Below are 21,583 nucleotides of genomic sequence, written 5' to 3' on the forward strand. Positions count from 1 at the left end.
TGTTCTGTTATACGGTGATGCCGTTTGGTTCGAAGAATGCGCCTGCTACCTTCCAACGAATGATTAATACGGTCTTCATTAATCAAATCGGAAGGAATGTAGAGGCGTACATTGACGATATGATAGTCAAATCCAAACAGCAGGCGGATCACCTTGCTGATCTCCAAGAAACATTCGCCACACTCAGGCGACACAAGGTCATGCTTAACCCAAAAAAGTGTGTCTTTGGTGTTGAGTCTGGGAAGTTTCTCGGATTTTTGATTGACCAAAAGGGAATAGAGGCCAACCCTGAGAAAATACAGGCGGTAATCGACATGCAGTCGCCCCGTACTGTGAAGGAAGTGCAAAAACTAACAGGTTGTCTGGCGAGGAGATTCCTCAGCCGTTCAGGCGACAAGTGTCTCTACTTTTTCCAGGCAATCAAAAAGAAGACAAACTTTGAATGGGGGGATGATGCAGAGGCGGCCTTTCAAAGGCTAAAAACTCATCTGCACTCTTTGCCGAGGCTTGTCATCCCTTTGCCTAAAGAGAAGCTCTTCATGTACTTAGCCGTCTCTGATCATGCCCTCAGTGCTGTCCTCTTAGCTTAAACAGACGGCATCCAGCTCCTGGTGTATTTCATAAGCCATGTTTTGAGAAACGCGGAGCTTCGGTACCCCATGGTTGAGAAATTCGGCCTTGCCCTTTACATGGCCATCAAGAAGCTTAAACCTTACTTCTTGGCGCATGCGGTAGAGGTCTATACTGACCAACCGATCAAGCGGCCACTCACAACCTTGGAGTCTTCTGGACGAATGCTCAAATGGGCGATTGAAATGCAAGGATTAGAAATCACTTAAGAACCAAGGAAGGCAATAAAGGGACAAGCATTCGCTGACTTTATTGTCGAAATGACAAGGCCGGTTGTTCCGGACAATATAGACCAGGTTTGGAAAGTGTATGTGGATGGGAGCTCCACTGTGAACGGCTGTGGCGCGGGGATTATCTGTCAATCTCCTGAAGGAGATAAGTACAAATACGCACTACGGTTCAAGTTTCAGGTCTCTAATATTGAGGCCAAGTATGAGGCCCTGCTGGCCGGCATCCGGTATTGCAAGGCGGCAGGGGCGAAGAAGATATCCGCCTGCTCTAATTCTCAACTAGTCGTACTCCAGGTTAATGGAATGTACGAGGCCACTCATCCGGCCATGATAAAATATTTGCTGGCGGTCAAGAGTGAAGTTGGGTCACTTGAAGAATTTCATCTAACTCAGGTGCCCAGGTCTTCAAACAATCAGGCGGATGCTCTGTCCAAGTTGGCATCATCCGCCTCCTGTGAAATGCCTCGGTCTGCTTTCTGGGAGGTCATGGAAAAAATAAGTATATCTAAGGAACACCCCATTAGAATTCTTGACCGGAGCTCAACCTGGACGGACAGCATCCGGGCCTATCTTGCAGACGGCATGCTCCCAGACGCACCACGGGAGGCGACTGTTCTAAAAAAACGAGCAGCTAACTTCAAGTTGCGACAAGGAGAGCTCTTCAGGGCTGGCTTTTTGAAACCCCTGTTGAAGTGTGTTACCCCTGAAAAGGGGAAGGAAGTCCTCGAAGAGTTGCATTCGGGATTCTGCGCCTCCCATATAGGCGGCAGATCCCTCGCGGCCAAGGCCAGGCGGCTTTACTTTTGGCCAACTCTGGAGTCGGATGCCATGGAAATGGTGAAAAAATGTGACAATTTCCAAAAGTTTGGCAAGCTCATCCATCGTCCGGCTACAGACCTGACGGCCATCCACAGCCCAATACCCTTTGCCAAATGGGGCATGGACATTCTGGGGCCATATACAACTGCACCAGGCGGCAAGCGCTATATATTGGTGGCTGTGGATTATTTTACCAAGTGGGTAGAGGCTGAGGCAGTCAAAAACATCAAGACTAAAGACGTCATTTCCTTTATCTGGAGGAACATAATCACTCGTTTCGGGGTGCCCATGTCTATGGTTTTTGACAATGGTCCTCAATTTGAGACGCCTCAACTCAGGACTTGGCTGGGAGACCAGGGGGTCTCAAGCTTCTTCGCATCAGTCGGCCGGCCGCAAGCAAACGACCAGGTCGAAGCCTTCAACAAGTTAATCTCAGACGGGATTAAAAAGAAAATTGAGCAAGATGGTGGCCTTTGGGCGGATGAATTACCACACGTCCTTTGGTCCATCAGAATGACTGCTAAAGGGGAAACGGGAGAAACCCCATTCCTAATGGTGTATGGTGCAGAAGTTGTTCTGCCCATTGAGCACTATGAGCCGACCCTTCGAATCATGTTGTATGATGAAGAGGCGAATTGGGAGGCCATGCGCCTAGCATTGGACTCACTTCCAGAGCGCAGGGGCAATGCTGCCTTGCGTCCTGAGATATACCGTCTGAGAATGACTCGGGCATACAACAAAAGAGTACACAAGCGTCCTCTCAAAGTGGGGGACTTTGTGCTATGGAAAATGGAGGCAGTCGGTAGGGCGAACGAACAGGGAAAGCTAACCCCAAATTAGGAAGGCCCCTACCGAATTTATGAGGAAGTAAGAGACGACACCTACCGCCTGGAAGACCCAGACGGCAGGCAGCTGCCCAGAACTTGGAATGTAGACAACTTGAAAAAGTACTACTTCTAAGTACGAATGTAAAAACCTCAATTTTGTAAATCTCACGTATTGTCAATGAGAATATGCCTTCATTTCCCAACTTGTCTTTTTATTTAAGCTCTTAGTGTCCCCTGTATACAATACAGACGGCCAATACGTTTGTAGAGCATTTGTCTCAACCGCAGACGCTCCAATCATTCTGAAGGAACCGATTGTTTTAGAACAGTCGTTCCTACGAAATTCATCAAGTTTACACCAACACATGACGAATATTTACGTAACCATTTAAGAAGCCTAAGGCTAGATAAAATCATGATGAGGCCCATGGCCGGATGTTAATAAACAAAAAGAGACCGAATGGTCACAGTCTGCTCCAACATGAGTATGACCGTCTGCTCCAACATGAGTCAGATAACCGGCGACGTCCATTTGGGCGAATTCGTCGAGGAGAAGCATCTCCCATTTGGGTGGCACATTTCTCTACGAATATATCAAGCGGCCCTACCGAATGCTAAGGCAGCATTCGCAATCGTTTGTTTTAATCGAAAGTGAAATCTAAAAGACCTGAATTTTCTATCTAGCGCAGTTCAGAAATGGTCACTATTTCATAAGTAGAGGCTAAGCGAGGCATAAAGCCGGATGCTACTGTTATTGCTCAGGGGAAAAACAGGCGGAATATTTACAAGCTAAGTTAACTACTTAGCACTTATTGAGGCTATTGGCCGGATGACGCCTGATCCTTGCCTATGGGGCAAGACAGGCGGACAATTATTTTTAAGAGAAAATTGGTTAAGTTACAAACTTAGCATTTTATCTCAAAGAGGCCTATGGCCGGAGGCGCTTGTTTTTGCTTATGGGGCAGAACAGGCAGAGGTTTACCCTTAGCAAATTAGCTAAGTTGGAAATTTGAGTTAGTTCGAGCCAATGGCCGAATGAACACTTATGTTTGCCAATTCTGGATGGACGTCTGTCGCGTGGTTTGGGGCAATCACCATAGTGGTTGATTGACTTAGAAACCATGCATACTCTTCTAAGTATCAAAAATTTCTAAGTCAATCAATCCAATAAACCGAAACCACTCGACATCCGTCCAGGGGCAAGAACATTCGCATGGTATACAAGTTATAATACTTAGCCAAAAACATGCAATGAAAACTAAAAATTCAAGCAGTTCAAAGGACAGAATATGGATAACTTCAGCCAAATGGCCGAATGATTCAAATTAAAAAAGACCAATCGCCACCTGACGATTGGTTAAGATTGTCATCTGGCAGAGCCAGAAAGATTGTCAAATTACCCGACCCCTTGGTCGGTAAAGATACAAATACTCGGCACACAGGCCGGAAAAGAAAAGTACATGGCCATTCGGCCGCAGAAAAGCATAAAAGCTTAAGTGATCAGGGGAGAGCCTCTTTAGTGGCAGCCGGCCTGTCGTCCTTTGGCTGCTCTTCATCCTTTCTCTCTTGCTCCTCCGCCTGATCCTCCTCCTCCTCGCCACCAGAGGACGACTCCCCAGAAGAGTCGGACCCAGAACTTTCCTCGGCCTCAGCATTCTCAGCCTCTTCAATAAGGCGAGCGTCGAATGCTTTGCTGGCTTCGTCAAATTTGGATTTCCAAATCTGATAGTCCGAGTCCGGCTGTACAGCCGCCCAAGTGTCCCGCATGATGGCTTCATAATCGCTCATCATTTGCTTAACAGGAGCCTGTCTCTCTTGATCAACCACGGACTCAAACTTGGACTTCAGCTGATGCTCCTGGTTGCTGAGGCGCTGCTCCAGGCGGCCCACCTTCTGCTTGGCTTTCTCGGCCTCTTCTTTGACATCTTGAAGAGGCTCGAGCTTCTCCTTAAGAGTTGTAATCTCATTTTTAAGGGAAGTGATGCGCAGGCGGGCCGAGTCCAGGTCCTTCTTCACCTGCATATTGGCTTACACCTGCGAATACATCATATCAAGCGTTAGATACTCATTCTGAGCAATATCAAATTGAGCCCGATCCAAGGCGGACTCGGCCCGAGCTTTAGCGACTGTTACCTCTTTGGATTTCTCCTTGAGGGGTTGCCTGAGCCTTTGGACGCGCAACATGGCTTGCAAAAGAGCCGAATGGTTAAAACTAGGAGGAAAAAGAAATAATACTTAGCAAAAAAAAAAAAATTGAGCTAAGACTCATACCTCGCAGAGATTCCCCAAGATGCCATCCAAGTCAAGGGTGCCGACTCCTCTGACAGACGCCTTGTCATCTGGATCAACCGCCCTCAGCATGGACTTGGCCATCTGGACTACAGTCGGCCTCTGCACAGGAACTGAGAAGGAGAGAAAGTTAGAAAAATAACTCAAGTACACCTAAATGGAAGAACAATAGAGGCGAATAGATTTTACCGTCGTCCTTCTGTTCCTCCTCTCTCCCCAGGCTCCTCTTCTCTCCTGCTGAGCCAACAGCAGTGGTGGGTTGCTTAAAGCCACCCTTCGATGCCCTCTAGGCATCCGGTTTGCTGATCTCCTTTTCAGCTTCGAGAGAAGAGGCGTATGGGCCCTTCTTGGGCTTATGAGCAATGTGCTTCCGGCCGCCCTTGCCGGATGCGCTCACATCACCCGCCCTAGTCTTTTGGATTTTAGTGTCGGATGGTTTTGAAGGAGATTTGGAAGGTGCACCCTACATCAACACAAGATAAACGCAAGTTAGAAATCATTCGGGCAAATTTAATATTGGTCAGAAATGAAAGTATAACAATTTTCTACCTTGGAGGTGCCGCCAGTTTTCTGCTCGTCCACTTTGGTGTGAGTGGTTACTTCTGCCCTGTTTAGGACATTCGACCTGTATCGAGCAGCAGATACAACCGGCTTCCTTGTGGCCGAGAGCTTCTCCATTGCTTTGTCTGCAAAAATGAACAAGTGATTAGCGTCATTAAACAAGTACTGAAAAGCAAAAGTAAATTGCATATAAAACAGACGGCCGACTACCTCTCGGCATCTCAGAACTTAGCCCACAGGCGGCTAAGAATGTCCCTTCTTCAAACCACTTGTACAAAGGGAGATATCATTGAGGGGTGACCTCCTTGTCCCCCTCATCATTCGTCCACACGGACACGGTAAACAACCCCGCGTCCATGATCTCCTCCTTTGCCCGCCTGGGAACAGGCGGCAATGCGCTCCTGCCAGCTAGGAGAGGTGGATCCTTATTCCACCTGTTATACTTTTGGTTCAGGCGGCTGTCGGCAGACTTGACTATGTAAAACTTAGTCCTCCAGTCTTTCCACTTGTTCTCTTTTCCAATAGCCATCATGTACCCCTTGCAAGTGGTCAAGGTGTACCAGCCTTCACCGCCCCTAGCAGGCGCCCTGCTCAGATAGTGCATCTGGACGAACGCTTCAAAGCTCGCCTCCACCTGCAGCATCTCACAGGCGGCAACGTACCCCAGAATATTGATCCAGGAGTTGGGTACAAGTTGTCAGATACTTAGTTGGTATCCGTCCAAAATCCTCTCCACGGCCGGATGGAGAGGGAAGCGGAGGCCAGCTTGGAAGGCCGCTTCATAGCAGCCGAATGCTTTGTCTTGATAGCTGGCCAGGCTCGGCCAGGTTATGGTGTCACCCTCGTTAGGGACCGACAAAGTGTAGCCATAGCCTAGGACGACCTTGCGCCTAAAATTGGTAAGGCCGGATGCCATGGCGCTCCGCCTGCCTGGCGGAACATGCTGATAGTAGGGGGCTCTCTCCAAGCGCCTGGAAGCACTCGGCTCGGCCCAACTTTCCCCCCTATCCACTGCCAGGGACTCTCTGGCAGAATCTATGTTTGATCCAGCCTCCTCTGAAGTTACGGAGGCATTCTCTGTAGAAGATGACGAGGCCGACTCGTCACCAGAGCTCATATCAGAGCTAGGGGACCGCCGACTGGTGCCAGCGGGGTCCTCCCCTAGACTCTCTTCCGACGCCTGTCCAGAAGGCCCGGGTTGATGTTCTTCATCCGCCTCCCCCAGGATTCCATCACTGGGAGTTCCACTAGATGTGGGTGTATGGTAATAAGTGGGGGTAGGAGGAAGATAGGAAGGGCTGTCAGGGTGTTCCGACAGCTCACTTCGAGGCACTCTTATTGAGCCGTTTGAAAAAAACAATCGACCCATCCGAATGGTAGAAAACTCCATCAGAGCTACACTGCCTTGCTGTTCTTTTGATTCTGGCCATAGTTTCCTGCACAGACACGGAAATGGTCGGATTCGGAGAAGTTCGCAAAGCAGGGTCTTTGGCCAAGCATTCGGCATTGCTAGTTCTAGATTCAGCCGTCCCCGGTGACCGGCTGATCACTATCCTACGCCGTGCCGCATGCAATTGGGGAGCCATTTTTTCGAAAACAAAGAAAAAATGAAGAGTAAAAAGAAAATACAGGCGTTACCTTTAGAAGAAGGGAGAAAGACGCCTGGTTGACTAAAGAACGGTCGGACTGGTAGCCGAGTGTCGGATGCTTGAAAAACGCTTAGGGAATTTTGAGATTCTTTAAGTCAAAAAGTCCAAGATTCTCCAGAGATTCGCCAAGGTGTGAATCCAAGAGGGGGGGGTCAAACCTCACTATTTATAGGGGGGTAAAATCCTAATTTTTTCCCTCCAGTAAATTGTTGAATCTGACCACTCAGATACTGACACCTATCACAGGAGTCACATGCAATGCACGTGACCCCTGTGAGGGGCAAATGATTTTGGTATTTTATACCCGGCCAGGTGGCCCAATCAGAAAGTGCCACGTGTCCTCCGTATAGGTGCCATTTTGACCTATGGAATGATGACACGTGGAGGGTGGACTCTTCTCCGTCCTACGTGGACTGAAGGTCCAGCAGGGACCATTCAGGTGGCGACAAGTGTCACACAAAAAGTGCTTCAAAATCCTTTGGGCACAGTGACACATGTCACTCAGGCATTGGCCCTGGGATGGCGGCCTTCTAAGGCCCAAATCCCGAGGCGCCGCAAAATGGCGTGACCTAATTACTAGGTCACCAGATCCCAGGAAGGCACACTTTTCAAAAGGACCCTATAAATAGGGACATTTTGTCATTTATGACCAGGAGAGAATTTTTGACACGCAATACGAGACAATACGTCACTTATCTCACTTTACCTGAGCTTGGAATCCAAGCAGATAACTTTACTTCCGCACGTTTTATTTCCGAACGTTTGCTGACTTAATCTTCGGAGGCGGACCCCCAACCATCCGGAGGTCCGTTTGCTTTGCAGGTACAGGCGTCCTCAGTTGAATCTAGTTTCAGTGCTGTAACTCTCCCGAGGGACAAAAAACCCCGAAACAATTATGAAGAACATAAAAGGCATCATACTTTTAATCATACTTAACATTAAAGTTACCCTAGACATGATACTAGGAATCATAATAAAAACCTAAGCTTGAGCTCTATATCATAACATCAATAAAAACCATTAAAGTACTTACTTTGATGTCTCGTATCTCTTTCTAATAACAAAATACACACGTTAGTAACTTCAAGGAAAATAATAATCAAAACAATTAAATAATTGAAAGAGAGATTTGGGACCAAACCCTCAGAAATTAAACCTTTCACGTCTAGGGAGAAGGCAACTTCGAATATGGCTAGGTGTATCTTAGTCTAATGAATGCAGAATTTTTATATTTGAGAGAAGCTAGTTTAGAAAAAGAGAGAGAGAGAGAGAGCAATCAAGAGAATCTTGATGAGAGTTGGTGAATCGTAGAAAAAAATTGGTTATCGAAAACGGAGCTTTTAGGACGTTATTTATAAAGAAAATCAGCCAAAAAGATAAAATATCAAAACAGAGTTTTGGCGCACGTAAAACTGAATTAGCGCCAACGCTGGCTATTGGCGCCAGGCGCCAACATTAGCGACAGGCGCCAAGCGTAGCGCCAGGCGCTATAGCTGGCGTTTGGCGCTGATTTGGAAATTCACGCGTTTTCTTAAAATCAGATAAAAATTGCCGTACAGGAGGATAAAATCGTATTTCCCTAAAAAATACTCTTTGATTTTAATTAAAACTCTGAAAAGTCAACAAAAGTCAATTTATCAATGCTAATTGAATTAGGAATGAAAATAACCTTCTAGAAGAATCTAGAAGACTAAAACCATTTGTAATTGCATTAGGAATGATAAAACTATATTAGGCCCTCCCCTAGATCATTGGGCCGCATATAAGGCTCAAAACGGGCCCAGTTTTAATTGGCCATAACTTCCTCAATATTCATCGGAATTAGGCTTATAATATATCGTTGGAAATCTCTTGTCATGCCCTATCCAACTACACTACTATTGGACCCATATCATGGACCAACCAAATTGGATTGGCTGTTTTCTTAAAATAAGTTTTCAAAAATAGAGAGAAGAGAAAAGAAATTAAAACTTTCCGCAACACTAGACTTTCCACACTTTAACTTCATTCGATTATGATTCGACGCGAAAGGTACTCATCACCGAGTTTGGTTTTGGGGAGACACAAATGGGTGTCTACAGTTCCAGACCACTATGGAGTTAGCGATCTTATGGATCATAAAGGTGTAAAGGGGTGTAACCTTCACCCTGTGAACGGTTTACAAGTTCCTAAAACTTGTTGGCGACTCTTTTACTCTAGCTTTTTTCCCTTATTGGATGCCACCATGCTTAAGTATATGATCACAATGGGACTCAAGTGTGGGATGCTTGAAATATTCCCTACAAGAAGTAACAGTAGGACGAGGAATGCTAGAAGATGGAATAGTAGTGGTAGGAGGAGGAAGCCTAGGTGAACAATGTATGTGGCGGTTGAAAAGCACTAGTTTGTGGGGGTATGGTGAATGGGTGGTCTCATTGGTCGAGGGGATATGCTTATATGTGATGTGGACGTGTTGAGTGTAGATTGAGACGTAAATAAATCATATTTATGCAGGATGTGTGCTTGGCCAACTCGGATAAGGTTTCAATGCAAGATGAACTCAAAGTACGTAACATATCCATAGTAAAGAAAAGGGCCAACTCTGGCAACAACTCACGAGCAGACTCCATAATTCGAGTGCATCTTCTTACAACATCAGCTAATACATGTGACTAAAGAAAACCAAAAAAAAAAAAATTTAAAATTAGGCATAATAATATTAAAATCAACTATTCATTAATAAAGTTTATTATATGTAAAAGAAAAAGCGGTGAAATGAGGCTATATTATTACCAAAAAAATGTCAGAGTACGATGGTTGGTAATGGGTGGAGGGGCGTAGTAATGAGGAGTCTCGTGATGCGATAATACCACGCCATATAATACTCCATGATCTCACGACCTGTGAAGGTGGTGCCCATGACAATCGTGCTCTCACGACGACCCCACTCCTTCACATATGTATGATGCAAGGCCTCATATTTCTTGTTTTTGCCCCGACGATCCACACGATGAAGAGCAACTCTCGTGTCACAAGTACTAGGAATTGTCTGTTCCATTCAAAATTGGCGCAGAAATCGATCTAGGTGGTGGTACTCGACAATGTCAAAGCTAATCAATGGAGTAACTGAGTGCCATACATGTCTGTCAAATCGACATATGTCGGGTAATAACTCAAGTACCGTTTCGGTATATGGCTGCCAAGTCATCTACATTAAAAGAAAACAAAACAACCACAAACTATAATGATCAATTAGACTGCCACCATAAATATATATACCTAGCTAACCATAAATAATAATGTACCACTAAATGAATATCAATTGGAAACATCAGATCACTACCTGAAAGACAGAAAACGACATAAAGTTGGTTTCAGATGGACAAAAACAAGAAGACGGGAATTAATCTAAAACTTTCTGTCACAGACTCGTAGTCACAACATACATCAGAGATTTTGCAATGTACCACTAAATGAATATCAATTGGAAACATCATACAAGAATGATTAGTTAATCAACTTTAATAAAAGAAGTAAAATAAGTATCTTGTAGAGTTTGCTTACCCTAATATACATCACTAACAGTGGCGGACCCAGGATTTTCCGACTGGTGAGTCACAATCGATAATCAAATATGTTAAAATCTTACATGAAAACAGTGAACATAGGAAAGAGAGGTGGAAGGAAATACCAAAGTAAGGCACCAAATGTATATATAGAATCTATGTTATTAAGTTGAGAATATAAAAACTTGTTGAGTAATTTGTATACATTCTCTAACCGTAAACAATCAAGCATTAGACATGAAGAGCAAATCAATCCATAGAGTAGCATAGGCCAAGAATAACACCACTTAAGCAATGGTAAAAAGAAAACTTACCAACTTTCTTCTGCGTTTCTTCATTGATTGAATCTAGATGAGCCTGCAAAGACATAATGGTAGAACCGTAAAAACCAATTTGTGACTTGGCCACAAAACATAAAAAAAAAAATTAAAAAAATAAAAAGTCAAATCTTATTTATATAGGTTTCTCAAAACAAGCATATTGGATGTGCAAAATGAAAGAAGTAACATATTCGATCATACACATCATAGAATTTGACATAATTAACAAAAAGCTTCACATCAAAAGCCCCAAATATAACCAAAGAAATGAAAGCCTAGCAAAATTGGTCGTGAAGATCATCCAATTACAGTCCCAACCAAAGGGGTTAGACGAAAACATAAGCATTGATACTCGATATTCAGTATCTGACAATATACTACTCATAAGATTCTCTCCTCAAATTAATCCAAAATTATCGAGCCACAACCATTTCGACATCCATCAACAAAATACACCCAGATGCTCCCCACTAATCATCCAAAATCCAAACTGGAACCTAACACACCATAGATAACAGTTCCATCATCACTAATCAATTAAGTATCAATGAATACTAATCTATAAAACCATATCAACATATCATACATTCATACCATTATTTAAAAATCCTGTTAATCGACAATATCACATTCAAAGAAGCTGCAATTGCAAACAACAATGATACCAATAACCAATTTACTGAGCTGCATACATACCAAAAATATATATTGACCCATTAATCCATTTCGACAGTCAAAACCAAATAACAGGGATTAATAACCCCCCTCAGTCAATAAACAAAAACACAATAAATTACCAAACAATCAACAAAATTAAAGGGCATTGTATTATAAAATGAGCCAATCGACCAAATAAAGTCAAAAAATCGAAAACAAATCGATCAAATAAACACCAAAATAATCGAAAACCAATCGACCAAATAAAGCCAAAAAATCGAAAACAAATAATGATCAAATAAACCCCAATAAAAACGAAGCGATTTTGCTGAAATACACCCACAAAGATTGAACCAAAAAAATTCGAATACACATTGAACATGTCGAAAACAACAGGAACATATTACATATATGCAAAAATCCACGACAATCAAACCCAAAAATTTGAAACTAAATCAAGACAGAGAAACAAGATCGAACCTGATAAATGTGACGATGGGAAAGTCAATTAGTCATCTTCCACAACCTCGGACGCGAAGTCACGAACAGAAGAATGGAGATGAGGCGATTAACAATGGAGGCGATTAGGCGAAGTCACGACTCACCACTCACGAATCACGATTCACGAAGAGAAGAATGGAGGAGATTAGGCGGAGAAGGACTGAAGGAGAAGTCACGATTCACGAAGAGAAGAATCAAGAATGGAGGCGAATCAGGCGATTAAGCGGAATAAGCGGAGAAGGAGAAGCCAGAGCACGAAGAGGCTAGGGTTGAAAGCCTTGAACTCTCCGTCTCTCCTTAACTGATTTTAATTTTTTTTTTTTTTTTTTTTTTTTTTTTTTTTTTTAAATAACTTAAAATTTTTTTTTGGGCCTGGTGAGTCACTTGACCCACCAGGTCTAAGCCCAAGTCCGCCACTGATCACTAACATGATCACTAATAATATAGGGGAATTCACTAAGAACAACACACAACCAACTAACCAACAAACAGGAAATTTTGTCAATAACAACCAATTAAAGCACGTGTTTTGAAAACAACTACCTATTAATTTTTTTTTTAAAAGAACTACCACAAAGATATAAAAAGTTTAACTAGCACTACCACTTTAACAATTTTGGCTAAAATCTCCGGTATTTGGGTCTCACTTTTTATCACTTTTTACCTTTATAAAGGGTAATTTAGTCAATTTAGATGATGATTTTATGAGGTAAAGGTAAAAAGTAGAACCTACATGTCGAATATTCTAGTTGGAATTATTAAAGTGGTAGTGCTACTTAAACTTTTTACAATTTTGTGGTAGTTCTTTTAAAAAAAAAAATTTAATAGGCAGTTGTTTTCAAAACACGCACTTTAATTGGTAGTTTTTGAAAAAATTTCCAACAAACAATATGTATTAAAATCATTAAATTTAAAAAAAATATTAATGCCTGAGTATTTTTTTATGGTCAAGTGCGTCCCAGTAGTAAGAGAGTCCAATAGCTTTATGCCCATAGGAAAGGTAAACACGAAGCCAACTAACATTGATTAATTGATAAAATTGCTACTAAAAGTCCAAAGTATTAAAATTAAATATTTTTAGGAAGTATTAAAATGCAGAAATTGTGGCTACCTGCATGCTAAAGGATCAACTCCATGCTGATGTTGAGAGCCAATAATACATGAATCATCCTAAAGAGGATGCTCCGGGTCCTCTTGAGGAGGATCTCGGACCCTAGAAATTTATGGGCAACCTATGTGAATGTGCTCTCACGACCATAATTGCAAAAGTATTAGTGCACTTCCTACCTCACGGACCCCTTTATGAGCTTCTTGCACAGTTGTCGATACAAATAAGCAAGTTTCGCACTACCCCAAATGTACCTATCAACATGATCCAAGTCACGTAGTAATGGTAGGTAATATAAATAAGTTGTACTACATCGCCACTCTTTTCGGCAAAAATAATAGATCCCATCAGTGCTAAAATGTAGGATCTACTATATCTGCGGATAGTAGCATCATCGGTGTAACTGATATATCCATCAAGTATCGGCGAGCTTCAACGTTCAATTCACCAATTTTGTTCAAGTAATAGTCAAACTTCTTTTTTTGTCGAGCATCTGTAGCTTTTCAAAAAAGGTTCTTCACATAAGCATTCTTGAACTTAGTGTTGACATTAGATACAAAGTAGCGAATACAATATCTATGGTGGGATAGTGGCTCCTCCCAACCCCCACCAACTTCATTCATTGTAGCCAATATACCCTTATGTCTATTAGATATGACACACAACCCTTCCCTCTGAGTGACTACATGTCAAATGTACTTCATAAACCACCCCCAACTATCACTGTTTTCTTCTTCAACAATAGCAAATGCTAGTGGGAACACTAGACTTTCCATATAAATGAGTACCATATATAGTGATAAGGGGGCGACAATGTTTAAAACATCGATTGAAGGCTTAAATGCCCAAAACACTCGAAAAAAAGATATGAACCATAGGATCTTCGTTATAAGGTATTGTACACCATTCCACCACGGTTGCTGGATTAGACTCTTTCAATGCTTGCATGAACTTGGGTAAATCTTCATAGGATTTCTCCCAGTCACAAAAAATGCTTGCAATTGCCTTTTATTTTGCTAACCATGCTCTCTTGTAGGTGATGGTATAATGAAACCTATCCTTCACAACTTGCATTATCAATCGAATTTTTAAAGAAGGATCGACACGAATAAGATCTCTTATGATATTGCACAATTAATCAGAGGTGATGAGACGATGATCTATCGAATTGATGTCACCAACACAGTTGCTTGCATGGGGGCCATTATATCTAACAATTTTGAAAGTAGCAAGACAAAGATCGTTGATTGCACGCATCCTTCAAGCAAATTTACACTGAATCTTTCTTTTACACTCAACTACATATTTGGTGGGCTCACTCTCCAATACTTTAAATGAATGATTCATAGCAATGGAATAAGTTTTCAGTTCATCTTTCAACTGCTCCAAAGAATCAAATTGTTGGCCACTGGAAAATTCCCCATCAAAAGAGTTGTTATTGGACCAAGTCCTCCAAGAATCTTGCAAAATCCTAAGTGTATGAAGCTCAACAGTGTCACTGATGATGCTATTCAACTTTTCCTTTTTTCTTTCTCACTACGGGATAGGGAAAAGGAATGGTTACGAGATGAAGGTACTTGTTCCTTTCTTACGTGGGACAAGGTCTTTCTTGTTAAATTCATGGGGCAAGAGAAGACTGCAAGACTGAGGAACGAACTCACTACTTTTCATTTATCTGATGATGAGTCTCTGTATGAAGCTTGGAGAAGGTTTTGGCAAATACAGAGACAATTTCCTTACAATGGTAAACCTAAGTGGATGCTAATCCAGACATTCTACAATGGTTTGACCCATGAATTTCGCATATATATTGATGATGCGTCTAGAGGTTCTATCATGACAAAGAATCCTACTTAGGCAAAGGATTTGATTGAAAAGATGCCGGAAAATAATAACTACCATCCAAGAGGACGACGCAATGCTAAAAAGGGAGGTATGCATGATGTTGTTTCTCTAACCCTTTTAACTAGTTTTGTGCAGGCATTGACAAGTAAGGTCGACAAGATTCAAGCAAGATCTTCTTATGGCTCACCCGAAACTTGTCAAATGTATGTGTAATGTACAAGATCACATTGCACCTGATTGTCCACAAAATTCAAATGAGATGTCGATCGAGGAAGCCAATGCATTCTACACTACAAATCCCAAAAGGCCATATGACCCTCATTCAAACACATATAATGAATATTGGAAACATCATCCAAATTTCTCTTACAAGAATACCAAAACTCAAAAAAATCCACCTCCACCACCACCTCAAAACAACAATTATAATACACCACCTGGTTTCCAAGAAAGACCACCTCTAGTCCAACAACTTGTGCAACAACCTATGCAACCACCTCCACAAAAATATAACCTGAGTTAATGATGGAGAACTTTGTTACCACAACAAATAACAACATCCAACAACTACAAGCTCAGAACAAGCTCATGGAAAATCAAATAATTCAACTTGATCATCAAATTGGCCAATATTTGAAAACTCCGGGTGCCTTTTTGGGTCAAACAGAGCAACCACCAAAGGGGTATATGAATGTTGTAACTTTGAGTAGTGGAAAGTAGTTGAAAGATCCTCCCATGAGGGAGCCATCAAAGAAGTTTGTTGAAAAGGTAGTCATAAAAGAGAAGGTGGTTGATGGTAGTGTGATTGAGGAAGAGCCAAAGGCATCAACTCCACCACCGCTTGCTCCATATGTGCCATAAGTTCTTTTCCCGTAAAGGTTGGCTCAAGCTAAGTTGGAGAAAAAGTATGGAAAATGTCTTGATATTTTGAAAAAGCTTCACATCAACATTCCATTCTTAGATGCAATATCCGAGATGCCATCTTATGTAAAAATTTTAAAGGATATGCTCTCTGACAATAAGAAGATAGAGGAGAATGCTACGGTTGCGTTGAATGCAATGTGTAGTGCTAATTTACAAAATACACTTCCTAAGAAAGTAGGCGATCCGATTAGCTACTCAATTCCAATGAAGCTTGGGGATATAGAGATTAACAAGGCACTATGTGATCTTGGTGCAAGTGTGAGTCTCATGCCGCTCTCTATTTGCAAGAAACTTCAAATTGGTGAACTAAAGCCTATGCGCATATCTCTACAACTTGCGGATAGGTCGATTAAATTTCCTTTGGGTAAACTTGAAGATGTTCCTCTTCATGTGGGAAAATTCTTTATCCCGTGCGACTTCATTGTGATGGAGATGGAAGAGGATGCACATGTCCCCATCATTCTTGGTAGACCATTCTTAGCCACTGCAGGTGCAATTATTAATATGAAGAATGGTAAAATCACTTTTGAGGTTGGCGATGAGAAAATGGAGTATTCACTATTGAATGCTATGTGAAATCCTTCAATGGGAGAGACTATTTGTCAAGTTGATGTCCTTGATGATTTGGAACGTGAGCAACTTCCCTTGATTAAAACATATGATGCACTTGAAACGGTGTTGGTGGAAAGTGCCAATGAGGAAGATTGGGAAACAAGGGAGTGCACACGGCTACTTGAGAAAGGAAAAGTCAATCCAACCACCGCTCTAGTGAAGGAAGTCCTTAATGCATCGAGTGTTGGGGATAGTATTACGCCTCTCGAGGTAGAGTTAAAACCCCTTCCCTCTACTCTTAAATATGCATATCTTGGTCCTAATAATACATATCTTGTTATTGTTAATGCTGAGCTTAATGACACGAAATTAGAGTAACCACTCACTGTTTTGAGAAAATATAAAAGTGGTATTGGGTACATCATTAATGATATTAAAGGTATTAATCCTTCATTTTGTATGCATAAGATAATTCTTGAGGACGATCATACCTCCTCCATAGAACCTCTAAGACGACGTAATCCAAATATAATGGAGGTAGTTAAAAATAGGTTCTTAAATTGCTTGCTGCAGAAATAATCTACCCTATCTCAGATAGTAAGTGGGTAAGCCCTGTACAAGTAGTTCTACATAAAGGGGGTATGACCATTGTCAAGAATGACAAGGGTGAGACAATCACTAATAGAATTGCTACAGGTTGGCGAATGTGTATTGATTATAGGAGGTTGAATAAGGCCACCCGAAAGGACCCTTTTCTCCTTCCCTTTATTGATCAGATTCTTGAACGTTTGGCTAAGCATTCCTTTTTCAGCTACTTGGACGGATATTCTGGTTTCTTTCAAATTCCCATTCGTCCATCTGATAAGGAAAAGACTACTTTCACATGTCCTTATGACACCTTCGCCTATTGAAGAATGCCTTTGGTTTATGTAATGCTCCAGCCACGTTCCAACTTTATATGATAGCAATTTTCTCAGGTCTTATTGAAAATTCAACGGAAGTTTTCATGGATGACTTTGCTGTCGATGGAACATCTTTTGATTTATGTCTTGAAAATTTGGAAAAGGTGCTCCATAGATGTAAGGAAGTCAATTTAATTTTGAACTGGGAAAAATGCCATTTTATGGTACAACAAGGAGTTGTTCTAGGCCATGTGGTATCACATAAGGGTATTGAGGTTGATAAAGCAAAGATAGAGGTCATTCTCTTTGTTTTTGAAAACCTATTTTAAGAAAACAGCCAATCAAGTTTGGTTGGTCCATGATACGGGTCCAATAGTAGTGTAGTTGGATGGGGCTTCACAAGAGCTTTCCAACGATATATTATAAGCCCAATTCCGATGAATATTGAGGAAGTTATGGCCAATTTACCAAACTGTGCCCGGTTTGAGCCTTATATACGGCCCAATGATCTAGGGGAAGGCCTAATATAGATTTATCATTCCTAATGCAATTAGGAATGGTTTTAGTCTTCTAGATTCTTCTAGAAGGTTCTTTTCATTCCTAATTTAATTAGCATTGATAAATTGACTTTTGTTGATTTTTCAGAGTTTTAATTAAAATCAAAGAGCATTTTTGAGGGAAATACGATTTTATCCTCCTGTACGGCAATTTTTATCTGATTTTAGAAAATGCGTGAATTTCTGAAATCAGCGCCAAACGTCAGCTGTAGCGCCTGACGCTAGTGTTGGCGCCTGGCGCTAGTGTTGGCGCCTGGCGCCAACAGCCAGCGTTGGCGCTAGCACTGTCAAAACGGTTTGATAGTTCGGTTTCAGTTCGGTTTGAAATCGGTTCGGTATTTAATCGGGTCGGTTTGGAATCGGTTTAATTGTCTCACAGGTCGGTTTTGGTTCGGTTTAAATAGTTATCGGTTCGATTCGGTTTTGGTTTATTCTTAAGCGGTTTTAATTCGGTTCGGGTTGTAAACAGTCCGGGTAGTAAACGGTTCGGTGCAGACGGGTTGCAGTTTGATAACGCTGTGGTGTAAACGGTTTTTATCCCGGTTCAAACAGTTTCGGGTTGGAAACGGTTTCGGGTTAGAAACAGTTCGGTTCTTTTTTGGTTCAGTTTATAACTGGTTTGGTTCTTTTTCGGTTCAGTTTTTAACTGGTTCGGTTCTTTTTCGGTTCAGTTTATAACTAGTTCGGTTCTTCAATTGTTTAAGCACTTTAACGTTATTCATATCGGTTCCATTTCAAGTTTACTAAATTACGGTTCGGGTCGGTTTTCGGTTTCAAAGAATAAATTGTTTATCGAGTTGTTTGGATTCGGGCAGTTAAATGGTTTTGGTTTGAAATTTGAAAGTACTTGCTAACCTTTTGCGTTCACAAGTTTTATATAAAGTCGCGAATAATTTCATATTTAGGCATCATATTATAAACAAATTCTCATTGATTTTATAAATACATATTATGTTCTGTTTCAAGTTTAGTCATACTGATCTTACTAGTTTATTACGAAGTAGATTATAAGAGTTAGTGTATTAATGTATTATTGTTTTACAATTAGGTTATTATATGCTTCTTATTTAATCATTTATATAATACACATAGTATCATAATCATGATTTGATGAGTTCTTGTGAAATGGAAATTTGCAATTTGGTAATTTGATACTTGATTAGTCAACAAGACTGATAATTATGACTCGTTTATCATTATATATTTTCATGAAATTATGAAGATATTACAAAGTGCTTTGATTTGTATAGTGAAAGAAAACACTAATGATTGATTAACAAGGTAATATTGATTAGTTCAATCAATCATATGTACACATTATTAACGCATGGCATCTAACCATCTCATAGTTAAATATTCGTATCATCGTTATTCGTATATATTAGTACAAAGTTATAGACTCATTACTTCATTAGTGATCTTTTTAAATTTATCTATTTATACATTTCATTAATATAACGTTTTTATAATTTTTACGTGTATGAAAATAAAGATATACTAGTAGTCTAGTAGATGTTTTAATACATGTCTTGGGCACTGGTCCCGATCAAATGGGGCAAAAAAATACTAAAGAATTGAGGGAATAATATTTTTGTAGATGAATGTACAACACACAAACACACACGGATCACCACTCTCAACCAAAGATTAAAAAATCAATGGTTAGATTCTTTCTCCCACAACACACACGGATCACCACTCTCAACCATAGATTAAAAAAATCAATGGTTAGATTCTTTCTCCCACAACACACACAGATCACCATTCTGAACCATAGATTAAAAAATCAATGGTTAGATTTACATGAAACCCTTTCACTCTCACTCTCACTTTACCACTCACGGGCTCACGGCGCCTCTCATTCTCACGGGCTCAGCGCCTCTCCGTCTCCCTCATTTACGGCGGACCTTGAAGCTGTCCCGATTCTGCCTCTCTCCCCCTCTGCTCAGCACTCTCTGTCTCTCCCACTCTCTATCCTCCATTTAAGCAGATTCTGAGGTAAGATCGTTTTTCATAATCTAGGGTTTAATCAAACTATCATTGATTTAATTTTCAGTATTGTCAATTTAGGGTTCAAATTAGGAGGGGTTTGTGAAGTATTGTTTATAATTACTGAAGCTATGAAATAGTACAATGAATACTTTTGTTTTTAGGATTTTACTGTGTTTAATTTAGATTGATATACTTAATCCAAAAGTATTTTATGTGAATTTTTTTTAGCCTAATTTGATTCGTAATTGAGTCAAATTTGATTGTTATTGACCTGCATTATTTTTTGGGCCCTAATCGAGCCATTTTAATTAAATTGAATTCAGCCATTTTCAGCCATTTTAATTAATTTGATTTCAGCCATTTTCTAAATAAAAATAAAAAATCCAAAAAAAACTTACAAACAATTGGTTCAAGGAAATTACTATGAAAATGGATCTTTTCTCCTTGTAACATGGCTCAGGGATGGAAATGTATGAATTTGAATTAACAAAATTAAACTACGAGTAGTTCATATTGTTTTGTTTCTGTTTTTTTTTAATAGGAGCAAGGGTTTGGAAATTATGATGAGCATACTATAGATTCTCAAGACACTGTTCAGAATCAAGATTCTTCTCAACAACAAGTCACTACCACTAGTGGTAGTAAGCGTCAACGAACATCAGATGTGTGGAGGCATTATATAAAAAAGTTTGTAAACGGTTCGATTTAGAAGTGGTTTGGTTCATAAACGGTTCGGTTTATAACCAGTTCGGTTTACAATCAGTTCGGTTTTTAAATGGTTCGGTGCAAACGGGTAGCAGTTTGCTAACGGTTCGGTGTAAGCGGTTTTTTTGCCAGTTTAAACGGTTTCGGGTTGGAACCGGTTTCGGGTTAGATACGGTTCGGTTCTTTTTCGGTTCGGTTTTCTTTTAGTTCGGTTTATATTCGGTTCGGTTTGTTAACGGGTTCGGTTCTTATACGGTTTAACATTATTCGGGTCGATTCGATTTCGGGTTTACTAAAATACGGTTCGGGTCGGTTTTTGGTTTCAAAAAAATCAGTTTTTAATCGGTTCGGTTCTCATTTGGGTCGGTCGGTTTCTAGTAGTTAAACGGTTTCGGCTTGAAATTTGACAGCACTAGTTGGCGCTGGTTCGATTTTTTGTGCGCCAGACTCTGTTTTGATATTTTATCTTTTTGGCTGATTTTCTCTATAAATAACGTATTAAAAACTCTGTTTTCGATAACCAAATTGGATCTAAAAACCAGTTTTAACCAGATTTCACCTACAACTAATATTCATCTACAACCAGTTTTCATTCTCATTCTCTTCAATAATCATTCACCAATTCTCTCTCTCTTTTTCTAAACTCGCTTTTTACATACAAAATTCCGCATTCATTAGATTTAGAAACACCTAGCCATATTCGAAGTTGCCTTCGCCCTAGACGTGAAAGGTTTAATTTCTGAGGGTTTGGTCCCAAATCTCTATTTCAATTATTTAATTTGATTGTTTTGTTTATTATTTTCCTTGAAGTTACTAACGTGTGTATTTTGTTATTAGAAAGGGGTACGAGGCATCAAAGTAAGTGCTTTAATAGTTTTTATTGATGTTATGATGTAGAAATCATGTTTAGATTGTTATTTTGATTCCTAGTATCATGTCTAGGGTATTTTTAATACTAAATATGATTGTT

At 40.6% G+C, this 21,583-nt stretch overlaps 2 protein-coding genes across 2 annotated transcripts; one reads left to right on the forward strand and one right to left on the reverse strand.

Annotated features, from left to right (window-relative positions):
- Positions 1-4,006: 4,006 nt before the first annotated feature.
- On the reverse strand, positions 4,007-6,863 carry LOC110713281. Its single transcript, XM_021891739.1, has 5 exons — positions 6,353-6,863; positions 5,345-5,481; positions 5,193-5,258; positions 4,778-4,897; positions 4,007-4,522 (listed from the first exon to the last, which is right to left on the reverse strand). The coding sequence occupies exons 1-5, from the start codon at positions 6,861-6,863 to the stop codon at positions 4,007-4,009; spliced, it is 1,350 nt and encodes a 449-aa protein (XP_021747431.1).
- An 8,643-nt stretch (positions 6,864-15,506) lies between these two features.
- On the forward strand, positions 15,507-16,481 carry LOC110713282. The gene is made up of 2 exons (XM_021891740.1): positions 15,507-15,664; positions 15,860-16,481. The coding sequence occupies exons 1-2, from the start codon at positions 15,507-15,509 to the stop codon at positions 16,479-16,481; spliced, it is 780 nt and encodes a 259-aa protein (XP_021747432.1).
- Positions 16,482-21,583: the final 5,102 nt, after the last annotated feature.

This window comes from Chenopodium quinoa, unplaced genomic scaffold (genome assembly GCF_001683475.1).
Source record: "Chenopodium quinoa cultivar QQ74 unplaced genomic scaffold, ASM168347v1, whole genome shotgun sequence".
NCBI lineage: Eukaryota > Viridiplantae > Streptophyta > Magnoliopsida > Caryophyllales > Amaranthaceae > Chenopodium > Chenopodium quinoa.

Excerpts from the sequence above, each read along its gene's own strand:
- LOC110713281 (XM_021891739.1), bottom strand. The coding sequence starts at position 6,863 with ATGCCGAATGCTTGGCCAAAGACCCTGCTTTGCGAACTTCTCCGAATC. Across the intron at positions 5,482-6,352 it reads GGCAGTGGATAGGGGGGAAA|ACAAAGCAATGGAGAAGCTC; the intron begins GTTGGGCCGAGC and ends TCATTTTTGCAG. Across the intron at positions 4,898-5,192 it reads AAAAGACTAGGGCGGGTGAT|AGGCCGACTGTAGTCCAGAT; the intron begins GTGAGCGCATCC and ends GTTCCTGTGCAG.
- LOC110713282 (XM_021891740.1), top strand. The coding sequence starts at position 15,507 with ATGGAGAACTTTGTTACCACAACAAATAACAACATCCAACAACTACAA. Across the intron at positions 15,665-15,859 it reads ACAGAGCAACCACCAAAGGG|GTTGGCTCAAGCTAAGTTGG; the intron begins GTATATGAATGT and ends TTTCCCGTAAAG.